The sequence below is a fragment of the Neophocaena asiaeorientalis genome, unplaced genomic scaffold (genome assembly GCF_003031525.2).
Source record: "Neophocaena asiaeorientalis asiaeorientalis breed wild unplaced genomic scaffold, Neophocaena_asiaeorientalis_V1.1 scaffold275, whole genome shotgun sequence".
Classification (NCBI taxonomy): domain Eukaryota; kingdom Metazoa; phylum Chordata; class Mammalia; order Artiodactyla; family Phocoenidae; genus Neophocaena; species Neophocaena asiaeorientalis.
This window is the reverse complement of record NW_020173679.1, coordinates 2,154,269-2,176,747: the sequence shown is the minus strand read 5'-3', so window position 1 is coordinate 2,176,747 and position 22,479 is coordinate 2,154,269. Positions and strand designations below refer to the sequence as shown.

The 22,479-nt window shown below is 51.4% G+C and overlaps 1 protein-coding gene across 1 annotated transcript in view; it reads left to right on the top strand.

Annotated features, from left to right (window-relative positions):
- IGSF21 (immunoglobin superfamily member 21) overlaps window positions 1-22,479 on the top strand; it is a 137,875-nt gene that overhangs the window by 101,791 nt on the left and 13,605 nt on the right. The window contains exon 5 of the mRNA XM_024749982.1: window positions 21,777-21,892. Within this exon, the coding sequence (XP_024605750.1) occupies window positions 21,777-21,892 (116 nt within the window). The remainder of the gene's footprint in view (window positions 1-21,776; window positions 21,893-22,479) is intronic.

Here is a 22,479-nt window from a genome sequence, read left to right as displayed (position 1 = left end):
ATAGTGATCATGTCAGTTAAAAATCAGGCACAATTAGAAAGGTTTAAAAATTGCCCCGCCTCCCCCTTCCTCCCCCATGACTGTCTCCTTTAAATATATTTCAAGGCAGGTTTCAAAAATTAAAGTCAACTCATTGTTTTGGCCTGTCTGTGGCATTGCATAGAAAGACCCTTTCTTGTCACACACACGCACACAGAGACCTTCCCTCCACGTAAGTGGAGGTCATTGAAAGCTGGGGTCTCCTTTGGGCCTAAGCCCTTAGGTCTCCTAAGGGGCCCTAAGGGCTGTGCAAGGAACAGTGGGGCAAGACGGCCCCTGTCCAATTTGGGGGTCAAGGGGAAACTTCCCAGGACAGTGGGGAGAGGGTAGCCTAGAGGGTGGGGAGCGCCCAGGTCCCCACCTACATCAAAAGCACAGAGCAGGTCCGCCGGAGAACTGGGCGCCCCAGCCCGCTATCACCAAGCCTGCATCCATCCAGAACATTTTAACGCGCTGTTTCCAGAGGCCTCTGGGTAGAGATCAAACTGCGAGCGCAGCTGTAATTTCACGCCTATAACATCCCCGCTCTGTGGTGGGGAAAGACATTTGGGAGCCCCATGGGTGACACCGAGGGTTCGTGTTAAAATGTTTTCATCCAAGCAGCAGATAAATTGTAAGCCAGTTTGAAAGTTGCATGCTGGGCCCTGGGAACGCAGTGTACACAGTCACGGAAGGCTCTCGGAGGCTCTTCTTGGGGGTGTGGGTTATGCGGGGGAGCGTGTTCAGGCTGGGACGTTACAATCGCTTAAATGTTGAGAGGCCCAGATACTCCCACCTGCTGAAGCCAAAAGAGGCTGTTCTTTTGATTTCGCTGCAACACCAAGGCACAGGGTATCTTGGCCACCCTCGCCGGGCAGAGTTGCCACTGAGGGGGCCTTTAACTCAGAGCTAATAATCAAGGTCACTAGCCATCAAGCACGGCTATCTGCCCAGCCCTGTGTGCTGAGTATTCAATCCATGGTTCATCATGTGACCGTCATGAGCACCTCCCGAAGTAGGCATTGTCACCCCCATTTTACAGATGAGGAAACGGAGGCTCTGAGAGTTTAAGGGGCTCACCCACACGAGTGCCAGAGCTGGGGCTCCCAGCAGGTCTGCCTAAGATCAGAGCTGGTGTTCCTAACAGCATCTCTGAGCTCCCAAGGGGAAACATCCCAACCTTTGGCACAAAAGCTGTCAGTGACACAAATGTCAAGCAAGCATGAGGGGGAGGGGGGAGCAGTCCAGAGCAGAGAGAGTGGGGACCTTGGGGAGACTGATCCCCAACTGGGAGCACTTGGCACTCAAAACTCAGATGGCCAGTGGGGCTACTGTCCCTCTAGGGGGCTTGCAGGAGTCTGGGGGGAGGAAAAGCACGTCCATCAGTGCCCCCCACTTCTCCATTCCTGTGCCCCAGTCCCCGTGAGTGGTTCTCCCATCCGCTACTACCCAGCGCCCCCTCACTACTTAGATCCTCTGAACGGAGCACTGAACTTGGAGTCCAGCCGACCTGGGTCCAAATCCAGGTCAGTGTCCACGTGTGACATGGACAGTCCAGTATCGAACTTTCCTGTCTGGTAAAAACAATATCAGGATGTCTTTTTGGTTGAAATATATTAGAAGGTGACTTGGCTGTCCATACACACGGGCATTCTAAATCTCATTTATTCATTCATTTTTCATTCATTCATTTATTTACCAAATATTTATGGAGCACCTGGTACATTCAGGTGCTGTTGTATGCATGGGAACTCCGCTTCGGCATTTGGACAGACAAAATTCCACGTCCTCAAGGAACAGTCAGTACAGGAAGCGAGGCAGACACAAACAAGTAGACAGCTGGGACCTGTGATATGTCAGAGGGTAGTCAAGCAAAGCAGAGGGAAGTGGGGCTATTGTAAACAAGGTGGACAGCAAGGCCTCTCTAAGAAGGTGACACTCAAAGAAGGTGAGGCCCGAGCCATGTGGGTTTCATGCCTTCATGCAACCAATTCAATGGCTACTTACTTATTCATCAGCTCCCCCGTGCCAAGCAGAGTTCTAGGTGCTGAGGACGTGTCCCATCGAGGGATGTAGCTCATGGTACAGATGCAGAAGCAAGGTTTGGGGACTGTGCTGCATCCCCAGGGCTGCCCATAACACGTGATCATAATCTGGGGGCTTAAAGCGAAAGGAATGTATTCTCTCGCAGTTCTGGAGGCTACAAGTCCAAAATGAAGATGTCGGCAGGGCTATACTCCTTCTGACAGCTCTAGAGAAGGGTCCTTCCTTGCCTCTTCCAGCTTCTGGTGGTTGCCAGCAATTCTCAGCCTCCTTGACCTGTAAATGCGTCATTCCCATCTCTGCCTCCATCCTCATCTGGCGTTCGCCCTCTGTGCGTCTGTGTCCCTGTGTCCCAATTTCCCTCTCCTTGTAAGGACACAAGACGATGGATGAGGGTCCACCCTAATCCATTATGACCTCATTTTAACTTTACATCTGCAAAAACCCTATTTCCAAAGAAGGTCCCATTCACAGGGTAAGGACTGCAACATATGTTTTGGGGGGGACACAATTAAACCCACAACAGAAACTGACCCAGGAGGGAGCAGGGCAGATTCACTGATTCCAAAGCCCATACTCTTGGCTCCCAACCACAAGAGTCACTGTTCACTGTGTGTTTGCTCACCTACCACGCACCGTGCTAAGCTTTTCATAAGGGAACTTATTGAACAGTCACGACAGCTCTGGAAGGCAGGTACTGCCACTTCCCTTTTGACAGAGGAAGGATCTGAGAGGTTCCATCACTTACCCAGGCCACCCAGCCAGCTAGTGCCAGAGCAAGGGTAAATGCATCCTATACGCTTAACCACTCCACTCTACTAGACGTCACCGAGTATTGTTAGGCATTAATAAAATGTTCTATCTTGGGATCCCTGTGTCTCTTCTGGAGGCTTCCAAGTGAGGTTGGCAGATAAAGGTAGAACTTTGCAACCCGAGGCCACAATGGCACCAAACGACACTATATGCTTTTCTAAACCTGAGGCCGGGGGCCACGGAGAACAGTTGTTAATAAACTTTGCATAGCTTGTCTTTTTTTTTCCAGTGAATTTTTATTAAGTGCATCTGGTGCTTTTCTCCCCCCTTGTTTTTGTTTATCGGACACGCAGGCTCAGTGGCCATGGCTCACGGGCCCAGCCGCTCCGCGGCATGTGGGATCTTCCCGGACCGGGGCATGAACCCGTGTCCCCTGCATCGGCAGGCGGACTCTCAACCACTGCGCCACCAGGGAAGCCCCTAAATTGATTTTTATTGCGGTAGAATTCACATAACTTATAATTCACTCATTTGAAGTACACAACTCAGTGGTTTTCTGGCCTGGCCTCGTGGAAATGGGCTCAGCCTCTGTCACCACCCCCAGCCTGCCTGTAGCTCTCACCAGCCCCAGCGCGAGTTTCTTCTAATGGAATAAAATAGAGTACAGAAATAAACCCTCACATCGATAGTCAACTGATTCTCGACAAGGATGCCAAGACAATTCCCTGAGGAAAGAAGAGTCTGTTCCACAAAATGGCGCTGGGACAACCAGATAGCCATGTGCACATAATAAAGGTAGACTTTCCCTCACACCCTGTACAAAACTTAACTCGAAATCCATCACCAACCTAAATATAAGAGTTAAAACTATAAAACTCTTAGAAGAAACACACAGGAGAAAATTGTGACTGTGATTCCATTGGTCTGTCTATCTTCAGTGTGAGTTGCTTTCTCCCCTGCTGTGTGACTTTGGACCACAAGTTCATGGGAAGTTCTCCTGTGGCCAGTTCCTGGACCTTTCCCATTAGAAGAAACTCACCCTGGGGCTGGTGAGGGCTAAAAACATTCCTGGCAGGGTGACGAAGGCTGAGCCCACTTCCCTGAGGCCAGGCCAGAATCTAGGATTTCTGGAGAGCTCTGAAGCTCTGCTTTCTAAGACCAGATTCTTTTATTTTTTAAAGGTTACACTCCATTGATAGTTATTATAAAATATTGGCTATATTCCCCATGTTGTACAATGTATCCTTGTAGCTTATTTCTCCTTTTCTTAAAAAATGTTTATTTTGTATTGGGGTAGTTGATTTGCAATGTTGTGTTAGTCTCAGATGTACAGCAAAGTGATTCAGTTACACATATATGTATATCTATTCTTTTTCAAATTCTCTTCCCGTTTAGGTTATTACAGAATATTGAGTAGAGTTCCTTGTGCTATACAGTAGGTCCTTGTTGATGATCTATTTTATATATAGTAGTGTGTATATGTTAATCCCAACTTCCCAATTTATCCCTCCCCCCCACCCCTTATAGCTTATTTTATAACCAGTAGTTTGTACCTCCTGCTCCCCTATGCCTATCTTGCCCGTCTCCCCATAGGTAACCACCAGTTTGCTCTCTGTATCTGTGAGTCTGCTTCTTTTTTGTTATATTCACTAGTTAGTTGTATTTTTCAGATTCCACATGTAAGCGATATCACACAGTATTTGTCTTTCTCTGACTTATTTCACTTAGCATAATGCCCTCCAAGTCCATCCATGTTGCAGCAAATGGCAAAGTTTCATTCTTTTTAGCAGCTGAGTACTATTCCATTGTATGTATGTATATATATACACCACACCTGCTTCACCCATTCATCTGTTGATGGACACTTAGCTTGCTTCCATACCTTGGCAATTATAAATAATGCTGCTATGAACATTGGGGTGCATGTATCTTTTTGAATTTGTGTTTTTGGGGTTTTCAGATATATACCCAGGAGTGGAATTGCTGGGTTCTATGGTAGTTCTGTTTTTAGTTTTGTGTAAATGGGTACAGCCGCAGTGGAAAGCAGTGAGACCAGATTCTGGAGCTCCAGTCTCTGAATTCCCAGCCCCATCCTCCTGTCTAAAAGAGGAGCGTGTTCCCAGGACCAATAATTGGAGTGTTGAGGACTTCTCTTGACTTGGGCAGGAGAAATGTCTCTGGCTCCAAGCAGGATGGGGAGATGTGAGGGCTGAGGGCAGACCCTGCATCCCTCAAAGACCTGCTGCTTCTCGACCCAGGCCTCAGCAGAGAAGAAGCACAGCCCTGCCTCTCTGTAGGATGCCAGTGGGAAAGTGGGCTTCAGCTGGTAGAATTCAAAGCCTGCCTGTGGGGCAGGACAGCGGTGGGGGCCTGGGAGGCTGTCTGTGGGACCAGCGCACAGCTGGTGTAAACGGTGGTCCAGGGAGCAGGTTAGTCATTGGAGGGAGACGGCTGGTCTGAGAATCCCTGGGGGTCCCCAGGCAGGGTAGCTGGGAGGCAAGATTCAGAGCCACCACTATAGCCCAGGACGCCCGCTGGGTGAGAAAGGATCAACTCATTCCCTTGTCTCGCAGCAGGAGAGGATGAGCCACCTGCTGGGCTTGAACTGGCCCCAGGCGATTGCAGTGGCCACGGACAAGGAGGCAAGGGCGGGTTGGGATCCTCCCTGGCCAGAGCTGCAGAGGAGTCCTGGGGCGCTGAGGGGAAGAGGGTGCAAACCCAAATCTCCACCTCCCACCCCAGAAGCCCCCAGGGTCCTGAAGACCAGACCTGGGCCTTTTGTCCCCCAGGCAAACATCTGGGTACCTCCAAGCCCTCTCCCCTCCCCCATCAGCCTTCCCACCCACCCTGGGTGAGTGACAGTAAATGCCTGTGGTCCTCCAAACTGGGAACAGGCGGCTAGGTAAAACCCCAGTTGAAGAACTACACCTCTGTTCAGTAGGTAGACTAGAAACAGCCTTTACTTCCTTAGAGAATCGATGGGTGTCTAAGGGTATAGGCCTCGGATTCAGCCATGAACTTGAAGCCCAGCTCTGCAACTACGAGTAATAAAAGCAGGAAATGCTTATGGAGCATTTACTACACACCAGGCACGGCCCTGCTTTACACCTGTTAACACATTTAATTGTCAGAGCAGACCTCTCGGGTAGGGTCTTCGGTTACTTTCCCCGTTTTACAGGTGTGAAAATGGAGAGGTTAAAAATGTCACCTGAGGGCACAGGTCCAGCAAGGCTAGAAATGGGATTCAAACCCCGGCAGGCTGACTCCAGAAGCAGTGGTTAGAGGCCTAACCACTACGCTACACTGACAGCCTATTTAATCTCCTTGAACCTCAGTTTTCCTATCTACTAAATGGGGACTGCAGTAGCATCTCCCCTGTTGAGGCATGAAATGTAAAGGTTTATGTCCCAAGCTCACACTGGGCACTCATGAAAAGAGCAGTAGTGCTTACTTCTCACCCATTTTGCCCTAACCTTCACCCTGGAAATGGCAGTAGGGCCGGGGGATAGGTTCAGAGCTGCAGGAAGTGACATCAGCCCAGTGGGAGCCTTATAAGCCAGGCAGTGACAACCGTGGCATCCTACCCTGGGCCCTGGTGGAGGAGATCAGGAAGGGACCGACCCAGCAGCCTTGAGTCCAATCCCATCCCTCCACAGTCTCACTGTGACTTATCCTCTCCCAGCCTCAGTTTCCTCAACTAGAAACTGGGGGTAATGAAGGTTCCTACTTCATAGGGCTGTTGTGGGAACTAAAGAAGGTCGTGCTCAGCCTGGCCTGCTGGCAGGTTCTGAAGGCAGGGAGGGCAGTTAGGAGGGGAGGGATGGCAAGAGCCAGCCCAGGGTTCAGTCAGGAGAGGCTGAGCATGTGAGGCGTTTCCAGACAGAAGCCACAGGGCATGGGGACCAACTGGAAAGACGGGGGCAAATGTGGAGGGGACATGGCAGGACCTGGCACAGGTTGGAGATGTTCCCCTGAGAAGGTACCAGTGACACCACGTGACCTCACTCGGCAGACGGCGACGGCAGAAAATGGGCCGCTGGAGTGAAGAGGCCAGGGCTGCAGTCCTCAGGACCTCTGCAGACCTCCTCCCCACCAGTCAGAGCTTCTAGATGGGCATCAGGGGCCGGAGGCAGCTGGCTGGGCTTGGCTGCCAGAGGCGGGGCTGGAGCCCAGAGGACTGAGGCCAGGGTGGCCAGGGTCTTCCAGGATGGACATAAAGCCTGTTCGGAGACTGGACACTGCTGTCTTGAGTGCCTGGACCTGGCCGGGGACCTGGAGGAAAGATGTGCGCTCTGCCCACCTGCCCGCCCACGGGCCCTTAGCCAGCTGAGGTCACTGGCTGAGAGCTCATTCAGAGAGGGGCCAAACAGATGGGTTTGGGGCTCAGAGGAGCTCTTTGCAGCTAACTGGATCATCTATCAAGGACGGTCACTTCCCAGCTTCAGCCTCAAAGGCCAGAGCCTGCTCACCACCTCCTGGACAGGCTTCTAGAGTCCTCGGTCCCTGCCTCTCTGCACACAGCCCCGCAAAGGAGGAGTGCCCTTGACTGCAGCCCACTCTGTGCTCAGCGACAGGCCCAGCACAGTCCATTAGCTCACTAGTCCTCCCTCACGTCTACCCACTCCTCGGCAGGCCCTATGCTGCCTCAGTTACGGGGGCAAACTACAGACGGCTCAGAGAGGGCAGAGAACTTGCCTGATGTCCCACAGCAGTGAGTGGGCTGGACTTTGAGCTCAGGTCTGCTGAAAGCCAGAGCCCCCGATTTTTCCACTACCCAAGGCTGCCAGGAAGACGGAGGGACATGGCTCCTCCCTGAGTGTGGGCAGCCATCTGGGCCTCGGCCAGACACCGAGGCTCCTCTCAATAGGGCCAGCATGGAATAGTTGGGCTGCACTGTCACCTGCTCATCCTAGCTGTCCGGAAAGTCAGCAAGATCAGTGTCCCCATTTTACAGCAGAGAACACTGAGTCTGCTAATAAAGGGAAGCCTAGAATAGGAACCTGAATGTTCTCTGATTACCACTCTGCCTCCGTGGGGACCTGAGTCCCTGAGCTGGGGATGGAAACAGGGCCTTTGAAGCAATCCACTCAAAGGGCTCGATTTGGAAAGCTGTGTGACCCCTCTGACCCGTGATCACGGCTGGAAGGTGCAACGCTTAGTCAAGCAGCATATGCACTGCTTTGTGCATCTTTTCCCTGCGGCCACAGAGCTGACGTCACCAGCTCTTCTCTGAGAGAAACAGACAGACCATTTGCTTATTCATTCATCACACTTACAAGTCCTCGTTTCAACTAATATTTATAAGCCCCTATTATGTGCCTGCCATGGGGGAAGGACCGAGAGAGATCCATCTTAATATTAGTGGTGACTTTTCTAGTTACAGGGGGCCAACCACTGCTCTAAGCACTTTAAATGTATTAATCGATTTACTCCTCGCAACCCTAGGAGGTAGGTACTTACTCATTTTAATAAATGAGGAAACTGAGGCCCAGAGAGGTTAAGTAATTCACCCAAGGTCACACAGCGAGTGAGTGGCAGAGCTTGTTTTCAAACCCAGACCGCCTGGCTAAGGAGCCACTTTACAGCCTCTCATGGAATGGCCTGTCATGCCCTCCTGAGCTGAGCTAGAAATTCATCTGCTCCCTGGAATTGTCCAAGCAGGTGGCTACAGTCCCCCAAGGCTCTCACCAACTCCCTGGACCTTCTGTATCTCACAGACCAGGGCTCGCCTCTCGTTCCAGGGTTGCCTCTCTCCACCTACTATCCACCCATCTCAGCTCCAGCCTCCCGACCCCACCAGAGCGGGCCTGCAGGTGCATCGTTAAACCATGACAAGTGTTAGGTCCATGCGATGCTTTATCCTTTCCACCACTGGGAGCTGGATTTAGTGTCTCTGGCAGAAGGTAAACTTCCCCTCCCTGGGACAGGCCCCTTAATTACAAGGGACATGTGGCCGCCGAAACTGTCGTGCCTCAGGCCCAGTGATTTAAGGAACAGGCCCAAGGCTAAAGTTACAGGTGTTAACAGAGCTGAATCAGGAGCTGGGAGAGCAGGGATGGGGCGGCTGTGGGAGGTGGTGAGCCGGTCCCTGGAAGAGCGTCTGCTGCCTATAGCCACTCCTGGGGAAAGGGAAGTAATCCCACCGCCTCACGTACAGAAGGGGAAACAGACCAGGACCACGCTCCAAGTATAGTGAGCCCTGGACTCAGTCTCCCCAGCTGTACACAAGGAGGCAGCATTACCTTGCTCACTGCCTAGGAGTGATAATCTTCATAACAGATAACCTTAATAACAAAAGCTAACACTGACAGAGTGCTTGTTATGTTCCAGGCATGGTACTAAGTTCTTTATGAGTGCTCCCTTGTCTAATTCTCAGCTGGTGGGAGAATGATCATGGTTATGCCCATTTTACAGAAGAGGAAACTGAGGTTCAGAGAGATGAAGCAACTGGCCCAAGATTGCTTGGCTAACAAGTGACCAAATGGAGATTCTCAGCCCCTCTCCCTGAATCCAGACCCTGACCTGTATGCTCCAGGGATAATGAGAGGGATATAAGACCCAGTGTCTGCCCTGAAGGAGTCCCTGAATGATGGGGAGACAAATAAGGGCACAGGTTTCTAGAATTCCAGCAGATAGAAAATAAGAACGATGGGGGAGGACTAGGGTGCAAGGTGAGGGATGTGAGAGCTCCCAGGACGGAGGCTCTCCCCGAGGGGCTGGCATCAGGAGGGCTTCATGGAGGAGGTGGCGTAGAGCTGGGCCAAGTAGGCTGGGGCAGACAGGACAGGAGGCATTTCAGGCAGAAGGAGCCCTGTAAGCAATGGTGTGGGAACAGGAAAGCATGGCAAGTAGAAAGCATTCCTGTGTGGCGGGACCCCAAGGCACAGGAAGGAGCAGGTAGTAAGAAACGATAATAATAACAGCAACAATAACGACAACGGCTGACATCTATTCAGTGCTTACTGGGTGCCAGGCCAGGGTCTAAAGGTCTAAATTCTTTATACAATGCTCACAAGAACCCTATCAAGTAGATACTGAGGAAAACAGGCACAGAGAGGGTAAGTGACTTGCCAAGGTCACCCAGCTAACAGGTGGCAGAGTCAGGATGTGAACTTGGACAGGCTGGCTTCTGAGCCCATAGAAGGCCAACTGCTGTGCTCCAGGTGGGAGCAGGGGAGGTGAGGTAAGAGCGTCTTGGGAAAGGTCTTCTTGCATGCCAAGCTGCTGGGGGCCCTGCCTGCCCTCTGTCCACCGGGCTTGGTCACAGGCAGAGAGGAAAAGTGAGGGGGCCCTGAATCCAGTGACGTCTGTCCAGGGATGCCATGGGAGCCAGGATGGGCCTGGGAAACTCCCTGAGGCAGCCGGGGGACTTGGGAGCAGTTGTGAGGGTAGAGAGTGTATTCACTGCAGTACTCGGGTGCCAGGCATGCCTCCCAGCTGATTTTCCTGTGGATCCCAGGCCCATCAGAGCAGAGACCGCAACTCCTGAGGCTCCCCGTCAGGAAGAGCCTGGGCCCTTCTCTGCTGAGCAGTCCTGCTGTCTGACAGCTGGTTAGGACGGTTTTCCTCATCTCTAACATTGAAGCCTCTGCTGCCCCCTCTGGACCTCCCACATAGAGCCATAGACTTTTTGAACTGGAGGGGGATTTTAGGACCCACCTAGGCCAGCCCCCTTCACCAGACCACACAGGAAACCGGTTCCTGGAGAGACACCCCACAGAAGGCGAGAAGCAGGGCCAGGCTGAGGGCTTAAGCCAGACACGGGTTCAAGTCCTAGCCTTGGTCCTTATTGACTGAGTAGCCACGGACCAGTGCGTTTGAAAACCTCAGTTTCTGCCTCTGTAAAATGGAGATAATAATTCCTACTTCTAGGTTCTGTAAGGCTCTCATGCATTAAAGCATTTAGCATGGAACCTGCCTCAGAGTGACCAGTGAGCAGAAGTGATGGTCAAGGGCCCTCCCCACCCCTCACCCAACCCGCTGTGTGCTGGGGACCCCACAGACCCCAGACTCAGGGTGCAGAGGACGCTACTCACTGAGCAAACCCAGCCCCCCCCCCAGTCACCCCCTCAAACATCAGCTCAGCCCATGCTCGCTGAGATCTGCTCTGTGCTGCCCTTAGCTGGGGCCCTGGTCAGCAGGATGACCCAATGTCCTTACCTGAGGAAGCTCCCAGGCCAGTGGCCAGAGTGAGTGGTGTCGGCAAAGTCCAGCCACTGTTCAGGCCAGTGATGGAGGTTACTGTTCGTAAATATGATGGCCAGTAGGTACAGGGACTTACCGGTACCAGGCATCCTGCAAAGCGTGCCACAAACATGAACCCTGTGCAATAGGTACTGCTGTGATGCCCATTTTACAGATGAGAGAACTGAGGCCGGAGCAGACCTGGTGAGGGATGAGGTTAGAGAGGTCAGAGATGAGACAGGTGGCCAAGGCCTCAGCACATGGGCCATGGAAAGACCAGGGGAAGAGATCATGAGGGCTGGATCTCTGAGACTCCCCCACCCCCAAATCAAGCCCTACCGCCCTAGCCAGGAGTTGGATCCCAAGAGGAATGAGCTTGGCTCTGCCTCGCCCTGCTCTTGGACAAGACACAGTCCAGTAGATGTGTGATAAAGCCAGTAGAGTTAAATGCTCATCGATGAAACTGGGTGATGGACTCATGAGTGTTCACTGTACATTTATTTGAGCTTTCTGATAGGTTTGAATATTTTCATAGTAAAATGTCAAGGAGGAAATAATACACAATCCTTTTCCCACAAAGTGCCCCTTCTCCACGGCTCTTCCCCTCCCCGCTACCCCCCACTTGCCTCCCCTGGAAATTGCTTTGTGCGAAGTGAGAAGCAAGAATGATTCACTTGCCCTCTGACTCAGGAAGTCAATCCTAGAATGCTGATGGGACAGGAAAGACTATGGCTTCAGAGCCCTATGGGAAGGGAGGGCTCTGAGCTGGGGGGTTGGGGGTTTGGGAAGTTCTGCTGGGAGGTTGGTGGGAGTACGCCCAGCCAAGTACTTCAGTCCTCACAGGCACCCGCAGGCACCAGTGTCACCATTGTCCTATGCGGGAGGCCCAGGAAGCTAGCACCTGCCTAAGGGACACATTGCCGGTGAGCAGAAAGCCTGTGACCTGGGAACCAGGTGCCCCAGGGGCTGGGTGGGGAAGTCCAGGGGTGAGCTCTCTTCTAAGCCCCAGAACACCAGGACCTGATGCTTGAGGGGGACACAGTTCTGCTGGAAGGGACAGAGGTTTTCCAGCGTTGGGGAAGAGGGCGTGAGACCCACCCAGAACCTCCAGGCTCCAGCCCATTGTTCTCAGGGGCTTGGGAGGGGGGCGGGGGGTTAATAGAGTAGCCTGAACTTGAAGTTGAACTTGAGCTGAGCGTCACTGCCCCTGGCCAGATCTCAAATGTGCTTGCCCACTTGCCAGGGCCTCCCCCAAGCTTCCGCAGGCTTCTGGAGACTTCGTTCATAAAGCTAAAACGGTGGCACCTGGTGAAATCGCCCATGCGTATAATATATACCTCCGGGATACATTGAAAACATCCCCCAAATAGCCAGCCTTGCTGCTATTTAAAATGGGTTCGTGTCACACCCCATAGATTTCATCTCTGCGGAAATGGCACTTATCGTGGGCCTGAACACATTCACTCTATTGCCACATAAACTACAGTGGCGTGGCAGGGCTGGGGCAGTCACACGCGGTAGCTGCAGACAGGCTGCTGGACAGGCTGCCTCCGGACAGCGAAGCAGAGGTGTGGGGAGGGTCCACCTGGGGCTGGCAACCTAGGAGGCCAATCAGAAGACCTGGAACGTGGACAAGCAGCCAATCAGGGCACAAGCAGAAAGTTGCTCTTGTAGGGGCAGGTAGTTTGAGAATTTGAGGTCCTTTGATCTGATCAGTGCATACAGACGGAAAGCCTCCAGGGATCTCTCCCTGTGCCCTGTCTGCCCAGGCCGGGAGAAGCCGGATTGAGGTTCTCCAACTCCCCTGAGCCTTGTCCTCCCAGTTGGTAATAATTTTCACAACTGTTACCAAGCACCCATTAGGGACCTAATGGTTAGTTCACATAACACTACCTTGGAGTGGGTCTTATCCCTGCGAGAAGACTGAAGCTTAAGAAGGTCAAAGGCAGTAATTCCCCTGTGGAACTTACGTTAGAACCTCCTGGAAGGCTTGTTAAAACCTGGGTGGCTGAACCCCCACCCCCAGGTTTCTGATTCAGCAGGTCTGGAATTGGGCTCAAGAATTTACATCTCTAACAAGTTCTGAAGCTGCTGGCCCGGGAAACACACTGAGAACTTCCAGGTTAAAGGCATAGGTACCAAATAGCGCTAGCATGCAAATTCAGATCCAGCATCAAGACCTGTGGCCTGGCCTCCCCACTACCCTTTTGTGTGTGTGTCTGCGTGTAGGCGTATGTGTGTTTATGTGTCTCTGTGTGTGCACTTATACATATGTGTGTGTCTGTGTGTGTGTCTGTGTGTGTCTGTGTCTGTGTCTGGGTGTGCCTATATTACGTGTGTGTGTGTCTGTGTGTGTGCACAGGTGCTCGTAGGATTTTATTTCTGCATCAGCAGTAACCCGAGCTGCATCCTGCTTGGCCCAGCCTCACCGATTCACCACTTCCCACACTGCACCACCTGCCTCACACTCCCCTGCTCCCCCAGAGCAGCCAGCCAGGGCCTCCAGTTGGGCTTGTTAATTTTATCTCCTACCACTTGGAAAGCACAACAGCTGTCAGGGGAGGGGCGAGGCAGGTGAACCGGTGAACGGGGCTGCCAACCAGCTCTCCTCAGAGAGGAAGGCGGCGTGGATGGGCTACACCCGCAGCCACTGGGTACCCTTGTGACCCCACTCCACTCAGAAGGGCTTCCGTCTCCAGGCAGGGAGGGTCTGGGCGGTGGCCACCGACGCTGGCAATGACCTGGACCCCAGATTCCCACCCCTCGCTGGTACATCAGCATGCGGGCTCCCACTCGCTTCCAAGGTTGGGAGTTGTGATCTGGCTCAGCAGATGCCACATGAAAGGGCCCCATTGCAGCTCATATACGCACAGACACTGCGTTTATCTCTCCTGTCACTGATGGCGGCTCCATTTGGGGGTTTTTTGTCAGTATTTTTTCCCCTTGGCTGCCGTCACTACTCAGTTCAATATTTAATTTTCCCATAAAGCAAAGCGTTGTGCTTTTCCTTCTCTCTTTTTCTTGCTGGAGTCCCCCTTCTGCTGGTGGGCTGTTTCTTCCTCAGGCTTCTGCTGGGAGAGAGGGGTTTGGACATGGCTAAGATTTCAGCCCTTCCAAATTGGACAGGGATGGGAGGGCAGGACACTTAAGTCCCTCCTCCCAGCTCATTCATTTGACAAATGTTTATTGAGCAAATCCTTGTGTGTCAGGCCCTTGGATGTAGCAGTAGACAGAAGAGTTCCTGTCCTCATGGTGCTTACATACTAGTGGGGTGTGTTGGAAAAAAAGACAAGTGTGAGGACCAGTATACGAAATAACTATACCTTATGATGAGTTCTATGAAGAAATAACAAGGTGCTGTGACAGAGAATAGAAGAGGCACCTCGCTTAGATTAGGAGGTGGCCTTTGAGCTGAGACTTGAAAGATAAGCAGGACCTAGCCTTGCTCAAAGCTGAGTGAAGGACTTCAGGCAAAGCAAAGAGCAGATGCAAAGGCCCCGGGGTTGAAACAAGCTTAGGGTGTTTATAGACCAAAAAAATCTCCGTATACTTGGAGCATGGTGTTGGGGGGAGGGTCGAGACAAGGCTAGAGGTGGTGGCAGGGCCCACGGCATTGCAAGGTCTTTCGAGATTCCTTCCACAGGCTGTGTGCTTGTCTGTACTAGAAGTGAAAGAAGGAAAAAAGCAAACAGGAATTGAAATGGAATCCCTGCGTGGCAGGCTTGCACTAGCTCTGAGGTTAAAGAAAGACAAAGCTCCAGCCTTCAGAAAGCACACAGCCTAATGGAGAAACAGACGTGGGCCCAGGACAGAATGACAAGCACCTATGGGTATGACAAGAACAGGACGCTCCAGGAATCCAGAGGATGAGCCCTAACCCAGTCTGGGAAAGTGCTGGAAGGCTGCCTGGAAGAGGCAACAGTTAAGGGCAGACCTGAAGGATGAAGCCGAATTAACCAACAGAAGGACTAGTATGTCCGGGGCACAGAGGAGGTGAGCAAGGCGAGGAAGGAACCTGGGGCATTTCTGTGTGGCTGGAGCAGAGAAGTCTTCCTGGAAGAGATGCTGTTTTGAGTAGCATCTTAAAGAAGCAGAGAGAGACCAGTAGAGAGGATGGGAAAGACACAGAGATGTGGGACAGAAAAAAGAAAGAAAGAAATTAAAATAGGAAGCGTGGGGGAATATTTAGATTCATGAACACTTTTATATTGAGGGTGGTTTTCTTTCTTTTTTTTAAATATGGTGTAATGACTAGTAACTGATTGAAACAGAAGGCAGTCAATAGAGCAGGCACGCTGAGAGGAAAGAATGGATTTTTGCAAATAATGTAATTTTGAACTTGTCTTTTCCCTCCCCCACTCCTCCCCAAAATCTAATTGATTACCGCCCTTTGATAAATGACACCCAGAGCAGGAGTGTGCTAAGACCAATTTAGCACAAGGTACCCAAGGAAAAGGAGAGATTATCCCTTCCTGCAGACAGTGGCCACCCCTGAGAGGCAGAAGAACTTTCCCTCTATGTCCCTCCCAGCCCAGGGAGAAGTGAGAGCAATTGAAGAGGTAATATAAATAATCCCTTTCTACTTCACCATCCTTGTAGAAGGTTTATGTCCATATTCTCGCTTCTTCTCTCAGAATCTTGGAAGCTGAAAGTTTGGCAGGATATGTTTTATTGAACCCATTTTATAGATGGGAAGACTCATGCCCGTGTGGGTCAGTTGATTTGCCCAAGGTCCCATGGGATGTTGGTAACAGAGCCTGGGCTGGAACCTTGGCCTGACTCTATTTGAGCTGGTTCCCTGGGAGGAGTTGGGGGGAGCCTCATGGTGGGGAGAGAATTTCACTTCAGTAGATACAGTTAGACCCAGATCTGCTGGGGTTTATATCACAACAGGTTTGTGTTCCTGAATTGCAAAAGCCAAAGGATGATTTACAGAGCTAAGAGCCATCACATTATCTGCAAAGTGAGTTACGATGACCGAAACAAAGTTCTGCTTTCAAGAGAAAAACGCAATATTTCAGAGTTAATTTCATAAAACCAATCACCCAACCATCGCCTCACTGTGTCGATGTTAACAGTAGAGTCTAAAATAACTTTGATTCCTGCCCCCTCCTCAATGGCCTGGAACAGAGGCGTGCTGTGCTGTGTGGCCGTGTCAGATGTGAAGCCGCTTTACCTTCCCAGATGCTGTACAAAATCAGTCGAAGAAACTTCTAGCAGCAATTCTCTCTGCTTAAGGCAAAGTCAAAAATAAACTGGGGGGCTTCCCTGGTGGTGCAGTGGTTAAGAATCCTCCTGCCAATGCAGGAGACGTGGGTTCGAGCCGTGGTCCGGGAGGATCCCACATGCCACGGAGCAACTAAGCCAGTGTGCCATGACTACTGAGCCTGCGCTCTAGAGCCCGCAAGCCAGAACTACTGAGCCCACGTGCTGCAACTGCTGAAGCCCGTGCGCCTGGAGCCCGTGCTCCGCAACAAGAGAGGCCACCGCAACGAGAAGCCCGCGCACCGCAGCGAAGAGGAGCCCCCTCTCGCCGCAACCAGAGAAAGCCTGCGCGCAGCAGTAGAGACCCAACGCAGCCAAAATTAAAAATAAATAAACCGGGAAGTCCACTGGCTTGACTTGGGGGCAGTGGATTCAGGGGAGTTCTGTGGCAGTGGCCTCTGTTTGACCATGATGGTGAACTTGGAGAACTGAGGGGCTCTTCCTAATGCACAGGGCTGGGGTTACACAAGTACTGTGGTATGTCCACGAGTGGTTTGTAAATTCTGAAGCTCTGCCTTTGTCTAGGGTCTTACTGCTGTGACTACTACTATTTCTCCCTTGCCCAGGCCAAATATGCCTGCCCAGTGTCTCTGAGGAGGGTCCTTTCAGGTACATGGTACCCACCCTCGCCCCAGGAGAGCATTGCACTAGCACGGACATCCCTGAAGACACTCTCAGAGTCCATAGGAATGAGGCACTTATGTTGGGTGCATTGGGTACTGCTTCAGAAGAGTGGGGAGAAACTGGAGATCTAGGGGTCTTTGTTAATGATTCTTTGCCATTATTTGCCACCTGGATCATAGCCAGGTGGCCTTGCTCTATACTGCTCATTCTGTAGCCCAGTTTTGAATTTGGGAGTATTCTCGTCCAGGACCTTTATACCCATGACTGCAGCTGGCCATCTGTCTTTGACTGGATACTGTTTCTGGGGCCAGGGGATCTATTCCAGGCATAGAGTCATAAGGGGGCTTTGACCTTGGTCAGAGATTGTAGCAGGGATGGGGATGATGAGAATGGAGATGGGGTTGGGCTTGGAGGAGGGATGGGATGGAGACAGATATGAGGATTGAGTTGGGAATGGGGATAGAGATGGAGTAGATTTCGGGATGGGGAAGGGAATAGAAGTGGGAATAAGAATGGAAAAGAGAATGGGGATGGAGGTGGAGAAGAAAAAAGATGGATGGAGATGGGGATGGGGATGGAGGTGGGGATGGAGATGGGGATGGAGTTGGAGAAGGAAAAGGATGGAGATGGGGATGGAGGTGGGGATACAGGCGAGAATAGGACTGGAAAAGGAGGGAGAGATGGAGGTAGAGAAGATGGGCACGGGAAAGACTGAGAGTAAGGGAAGGTGCTAGACCACGAGCCTAAGAAGCAGCAGCTTGTGGGGGAAAGAGTGCTGTACATAGTCAACGGAAGGGAAGAGAGGAGGAAGGGGGAGAAGATGACGTGTGGAGTGAAGCATCCCGAGGCAGCCAAGGACTCCCGGGTGTAGACAGCTCCCTGACCACCCGCACTCAGAGCCCTCCGGCGGGCAACAGGAGGCGAGATGCAGAGTGAAATTTTCCTAGGACACAGCAACTGAGGAATACCCTGATGCAGAGTGTGGGAAGCCTGGGCTGTCCACGCTGATATTAGCAGCTCTGCCGCGTTGTGCTCCATACAACTGAAATCCGTTATTGTCTTATGAGCTTGATTAACTACATATTGCTAACACCTGCTCAGAAGTATAACGAGGGACAAGAACACAGCTCCCAATCAGGGTCTGTGTGGGTGGTGTGTGTGACTTGGGTGCAGATCTCCAGAACAGGGATGTGTGCGTGTGTGTGTGTGTGTTGGGGGGAGCACTTGTGCTGTACAAAGAAGCCTGGTCAGGATTTGGAAGGCCTGGGTGCCAGTCCAGACACTGCCACTGACTGACGGTGTGACCGTAGGCAAATCTCTCCCTCTCTCTGACCTCAGTTTGCTTACCTGTAAAATGGAAGGTCTAGACTGGCCCTCTCCAATAGAAATACATATATATACATATATATATATATTTAATTGTAAGTTTTCTAAAGACTACATTAAGAAAAGGCTTTAAAAAGTTAAAATGAACTGGAATAATATATTTGTTAAATCCAATGTATCCCATGTATTATTTCAGTAAGTAACCAATATAAAAATATTCATGATATACTTAACACACTTTAAGAAATTATCTTCCAGATTCAATGTGTATTTTACACTGACAGCACATATGAACTTGAAAAAGCCACATTTCAAATGCTTAAGAGCCACAGAGGGTGGGCAGCTGCTGTGTTAGACAGTGCAGGTCCACAGCATTTCTGGTCTCCTCACTAAACCGTGAATGCCCCAAAGGCAAAGACAATGATTTATTTTCCCAGAAAGTAGCAAGGAGCCTCAAAAAAAGAATGTTAATAAATTCTGCTGATAAATGCATCTGACATGCACTTTCAAAACACTTTCAGGTACTTCTTTATTGAATCCTCACAGGTACTCTATAATTCCACTTTGCAGATAAGGAAACTGAGGTACAGAGTGGCTAAATAACTTGCCCAAGGTCACATAGCTGGTAAATGGTACAGCTTGGTCTTTAAACCCTGGGTAGTGTGATTTAGAGTCCATACTCTTAACCATTGTCCTATCTCTTTTATAATAGTGAGACAAATAATATTAATTAAAATTGCTAAACTGTATTGCAGGCTTACTATGTGCTAGGCATCCCGTAAGCATCATCTCATTTATTCCTCAAAGCAATCCTATAAGGAAGGTTCTAGGTGTCTAATTCCTGTTTGCTCAATGAAAGTAAGAAAGAAGGAATGAGGGATTTTAAAGGTGCCCCCTGACTAGCCCTGAGCCTCTAGTACAAGGGTCCCCAACCCCCAGGCCGTGGACTGGTACTGGTCCGCTGCCTGTTAAGACCTGGGCCGCACAGCAGGAGGTGAGCGGTGGGCAAGGGAGCGAAGCTTCATCTGTATTTACAGCTTCTCCCCATCGCTTGCATTACCGCTTGAACCATCCCCCCACCCCGTCCGAGGAAAAATTGGCTTCCACAAAACCGGTCCCTGCTGCCAGAATGGTTGGGGACCGCTGCCTAGGATTCTTGGAGGGTATACTTATCCCTACCCATAAGCCACCATGAGCAGTGACAGAGAATTATTCTAAGCTCTAATTGGCATGGTCCCTTGATCTTTGGGGCATCCGAGTTAAGTAGAGCCACCCACGGGAAGAGTTCCTCCAAGGATCTGGATTAAAGGTATCCATGAGAGTTGAGATGTGTCAGGTAAATGAGCATCCCCAGCAGCTAAAATGTGCACTTAGGGCTAAAGGTGCCGATAGAGACGAACTTCTTTCTTCTTTCCAAAGATATGTCAGTGTTCCAGCTTAGTGTCAGTGTTTGAGCCCTGAAGCCAGGGTGCTGGGGTTCAAATCCAAACTCTGTGAACCCCAGAAAGCCACTTCACCTCTTAAGTTTCCCCATCTGTAAAATGGGAATAAATAAACCCATGTAGATGCGTGGTGAGGATTAAATGAATTAACCCACGTTAAGGGCCTAGAACAGCTCCTGGCTCCTAACTGTTGGTCATTGTTGGTTCTTGCCATGGGATCCAGGCTTTCAGTGAGTTCTAGAAAACTTAGATTGCAGACTGTGACTTGTGGATAATTGAAGTGTTCTGGTGTGTTTTTCCCCTCTCGGAATTCCTTACCCCACTTCCCATCTGTTTCCTACCACCTCACACTTAGTTACAGTTCTCCATCTATTGTTCTCCCATTGTTTCCCATTTGTTCTGCTTCCCTTGCGACAGCACATGGCGGCTGCCTGAGTGAATGAATGGTTCATACCTGGCTTCGTTTCACTAGACCTTAAAATAGAGCTGCCAGGCGTCTGTCGCCCCCGCCAGACTGTGAGCTTCTCGACGCGCTGTATCCGTTTCATCACTGGGCGCCTGTGGTGAGCACCTGGCACCATGCCCACACCTAGTAGGTGTCAGGAAATGTTGGTCGGATTTAATTAAACTTAACTGGAGTGAAAACCCCTTGCAGGAAGGAAAGGCCGACCCCTCTTCATTTTCTCTGTGTCCCCCATTGCACTTGACCTAAGGCTACAAGAAGCCAGAACTGACAGCCTTTCCTAAGCAAAGTTGTAAGGTTCTGGCTCCTGTCCTGCTGATGACAAGGAAGTTGCGGAAATAATCTCAAGAATCATAAGACTAGTGAATTCCTAGCACGCGCTAAACCCTTTCATATCGATTAGCTGGTTCATCCTTCAAATGTGTCTGCCAAGGATTAATCCCACTTAGCAAATCGGGAAACTGAGGCTCACAGTTTTGGTAACTTGCCCAAGGACATGGAGGTGGTGGTGACCTCCCTGGGACTTGGACCCAGGAGTGCCCCATGGCTCCACATTTGACCTCTCAATAACCCACGGTGCCTGGGAACACCTGCTTTGGCAAACCAGCCAGTAGTGGGCGGTGAGGGGAGCAGAAAGGGAAGCTGGTGGGAAGCGGGACCAATCAAAATAAGCCAACTTTGGGGGGAAAATAAAAAGAAAGAGGGAAGACTCTTGGCTCTAAATATCTCTCAAAGTCATCTGCTTCTCCCGCTTTGCCCTCACCATGGTCTAAGCGACCCGTCTCGCTGGCTTAAACGGCACTCTGTGTTTCCAGTCTCTTCAAAATGCAGCTCAGATCGTATCTCTGCTGTTGCTTGAAGCCTTCTTCCTCCTGCTCTCAGGACAAAGAAGAAAAACTCACAGCCAGCGGTGGGCTGGCAAACCTGCTCTCTGGGGGCCTGGGGTGGGGACGGGGGAAGGAAACAAACAAGAAAGCCCTGATTTGCAGCGGTGGCTGATTTCCATGGCGTAAAGATGCCCACCGTGGCCTGTTTCGATCTAGCAGCAGTTTAAGAACTGGTTCACAAAATTCCCAGCAATGTCACAATCGGCTCTCAGGAGCTGGTAGGAACCAGCCACAGCACACCACTGCAAGCGGTGACCCCCCAGCGGTGCCCTGCACATCTCCCCAGCCCCAGCAGGCACCACGTCCCCCCTCCTTGCCCTCCCACCACACAGCCTGCCTTCCATCCCCCCTGCCCTGAGCCAACTGTCACGAGGCCTTTGCACATGCTGTTCCCTCCACCTGCCACACTTGTCCTCTGCCTACTCTTGCGTCCTCAGGCACAGCACGGGCTCGCTTCCTCAGGCTTGAGCGGGCCCCTTTCCATCCTGTTATACCTCCTGGTATCTGATGCACAGCTGACCGTGTGATCACTTGATTCATGGCTGTCTTCCCCACCAGGCTGTAAGCCCCGTGAGGCAGGGCCTTGTCTGTATGCCCAGTAGGGACATCCTTCTCACTGTCGTTGCTGCCAGTGGCACCCCCTGGAACTGTGCAATATTTGTCCCCCACCCCAATGCCCAGTGTGGGACCCGGCCCATCCTAGGTAATCAGTGAACTCTTCCCGAACCTTCCAGTTAAGCGTTGGTCTTCCTGTGCTTCTCTTTTGAGTAGCTCCTCCCACCTCCATCGAGGTGGTGGCCGCTGACACACCAGCACCCTTCAGCCGTTACCAAGCCCAGAACTTCACGCTGGTCTGCATCGTGTCGGGAGGGAAACCAGCGCCCACGGTGAGTACCTCTGGAGTCGTCCCTCCTCGTCCCTGCCAGGCCCCCCTCCTTCGTGGCTCGTCCAGCTGCCCCTGTCACCACAGCGCTCACTCTGCAGAACGAAGGATAGAGGCCACAGCTTGCATAAATTAACTCTGCCCCGTCTGCCTTGGTTTGACCCTGTCCACTCATCTGACCTACCCAGGCGTCCATATGCCTCTCTTGCTCCCAGCACCCTGGTGCTGAGAACCCCCGCTTCTCCTGGACCCTGAAATCCTTGAACTGCACGGTGAGGATGGTCTTCAGGGGAGCCCAGCCTCAAGCACACCCCTCCCCCAGTTATTGAACAGGATGGAGACAGATGAGGCCCGGAGAAGGCAAGGGATGTAGAGAGAGTCAGCCACTGTGTTCTTGACAGAGCTGGGACTCAAGGTCATGTCCTCCAGCTCCAAGTCCACTGGGAACGGTAGGAAGGAGGGAGGAAAAGGGGGAGATGGGAAGCAGGGAGGAGGGGGAAATCCCTGTTTGGGCCAACTCCTTATTAGCCCCGCCCTAAGCGCTTTGAGGCCTGTCAGTGCAGCTCAGGAGTTACTATGATGGCCGCTCTA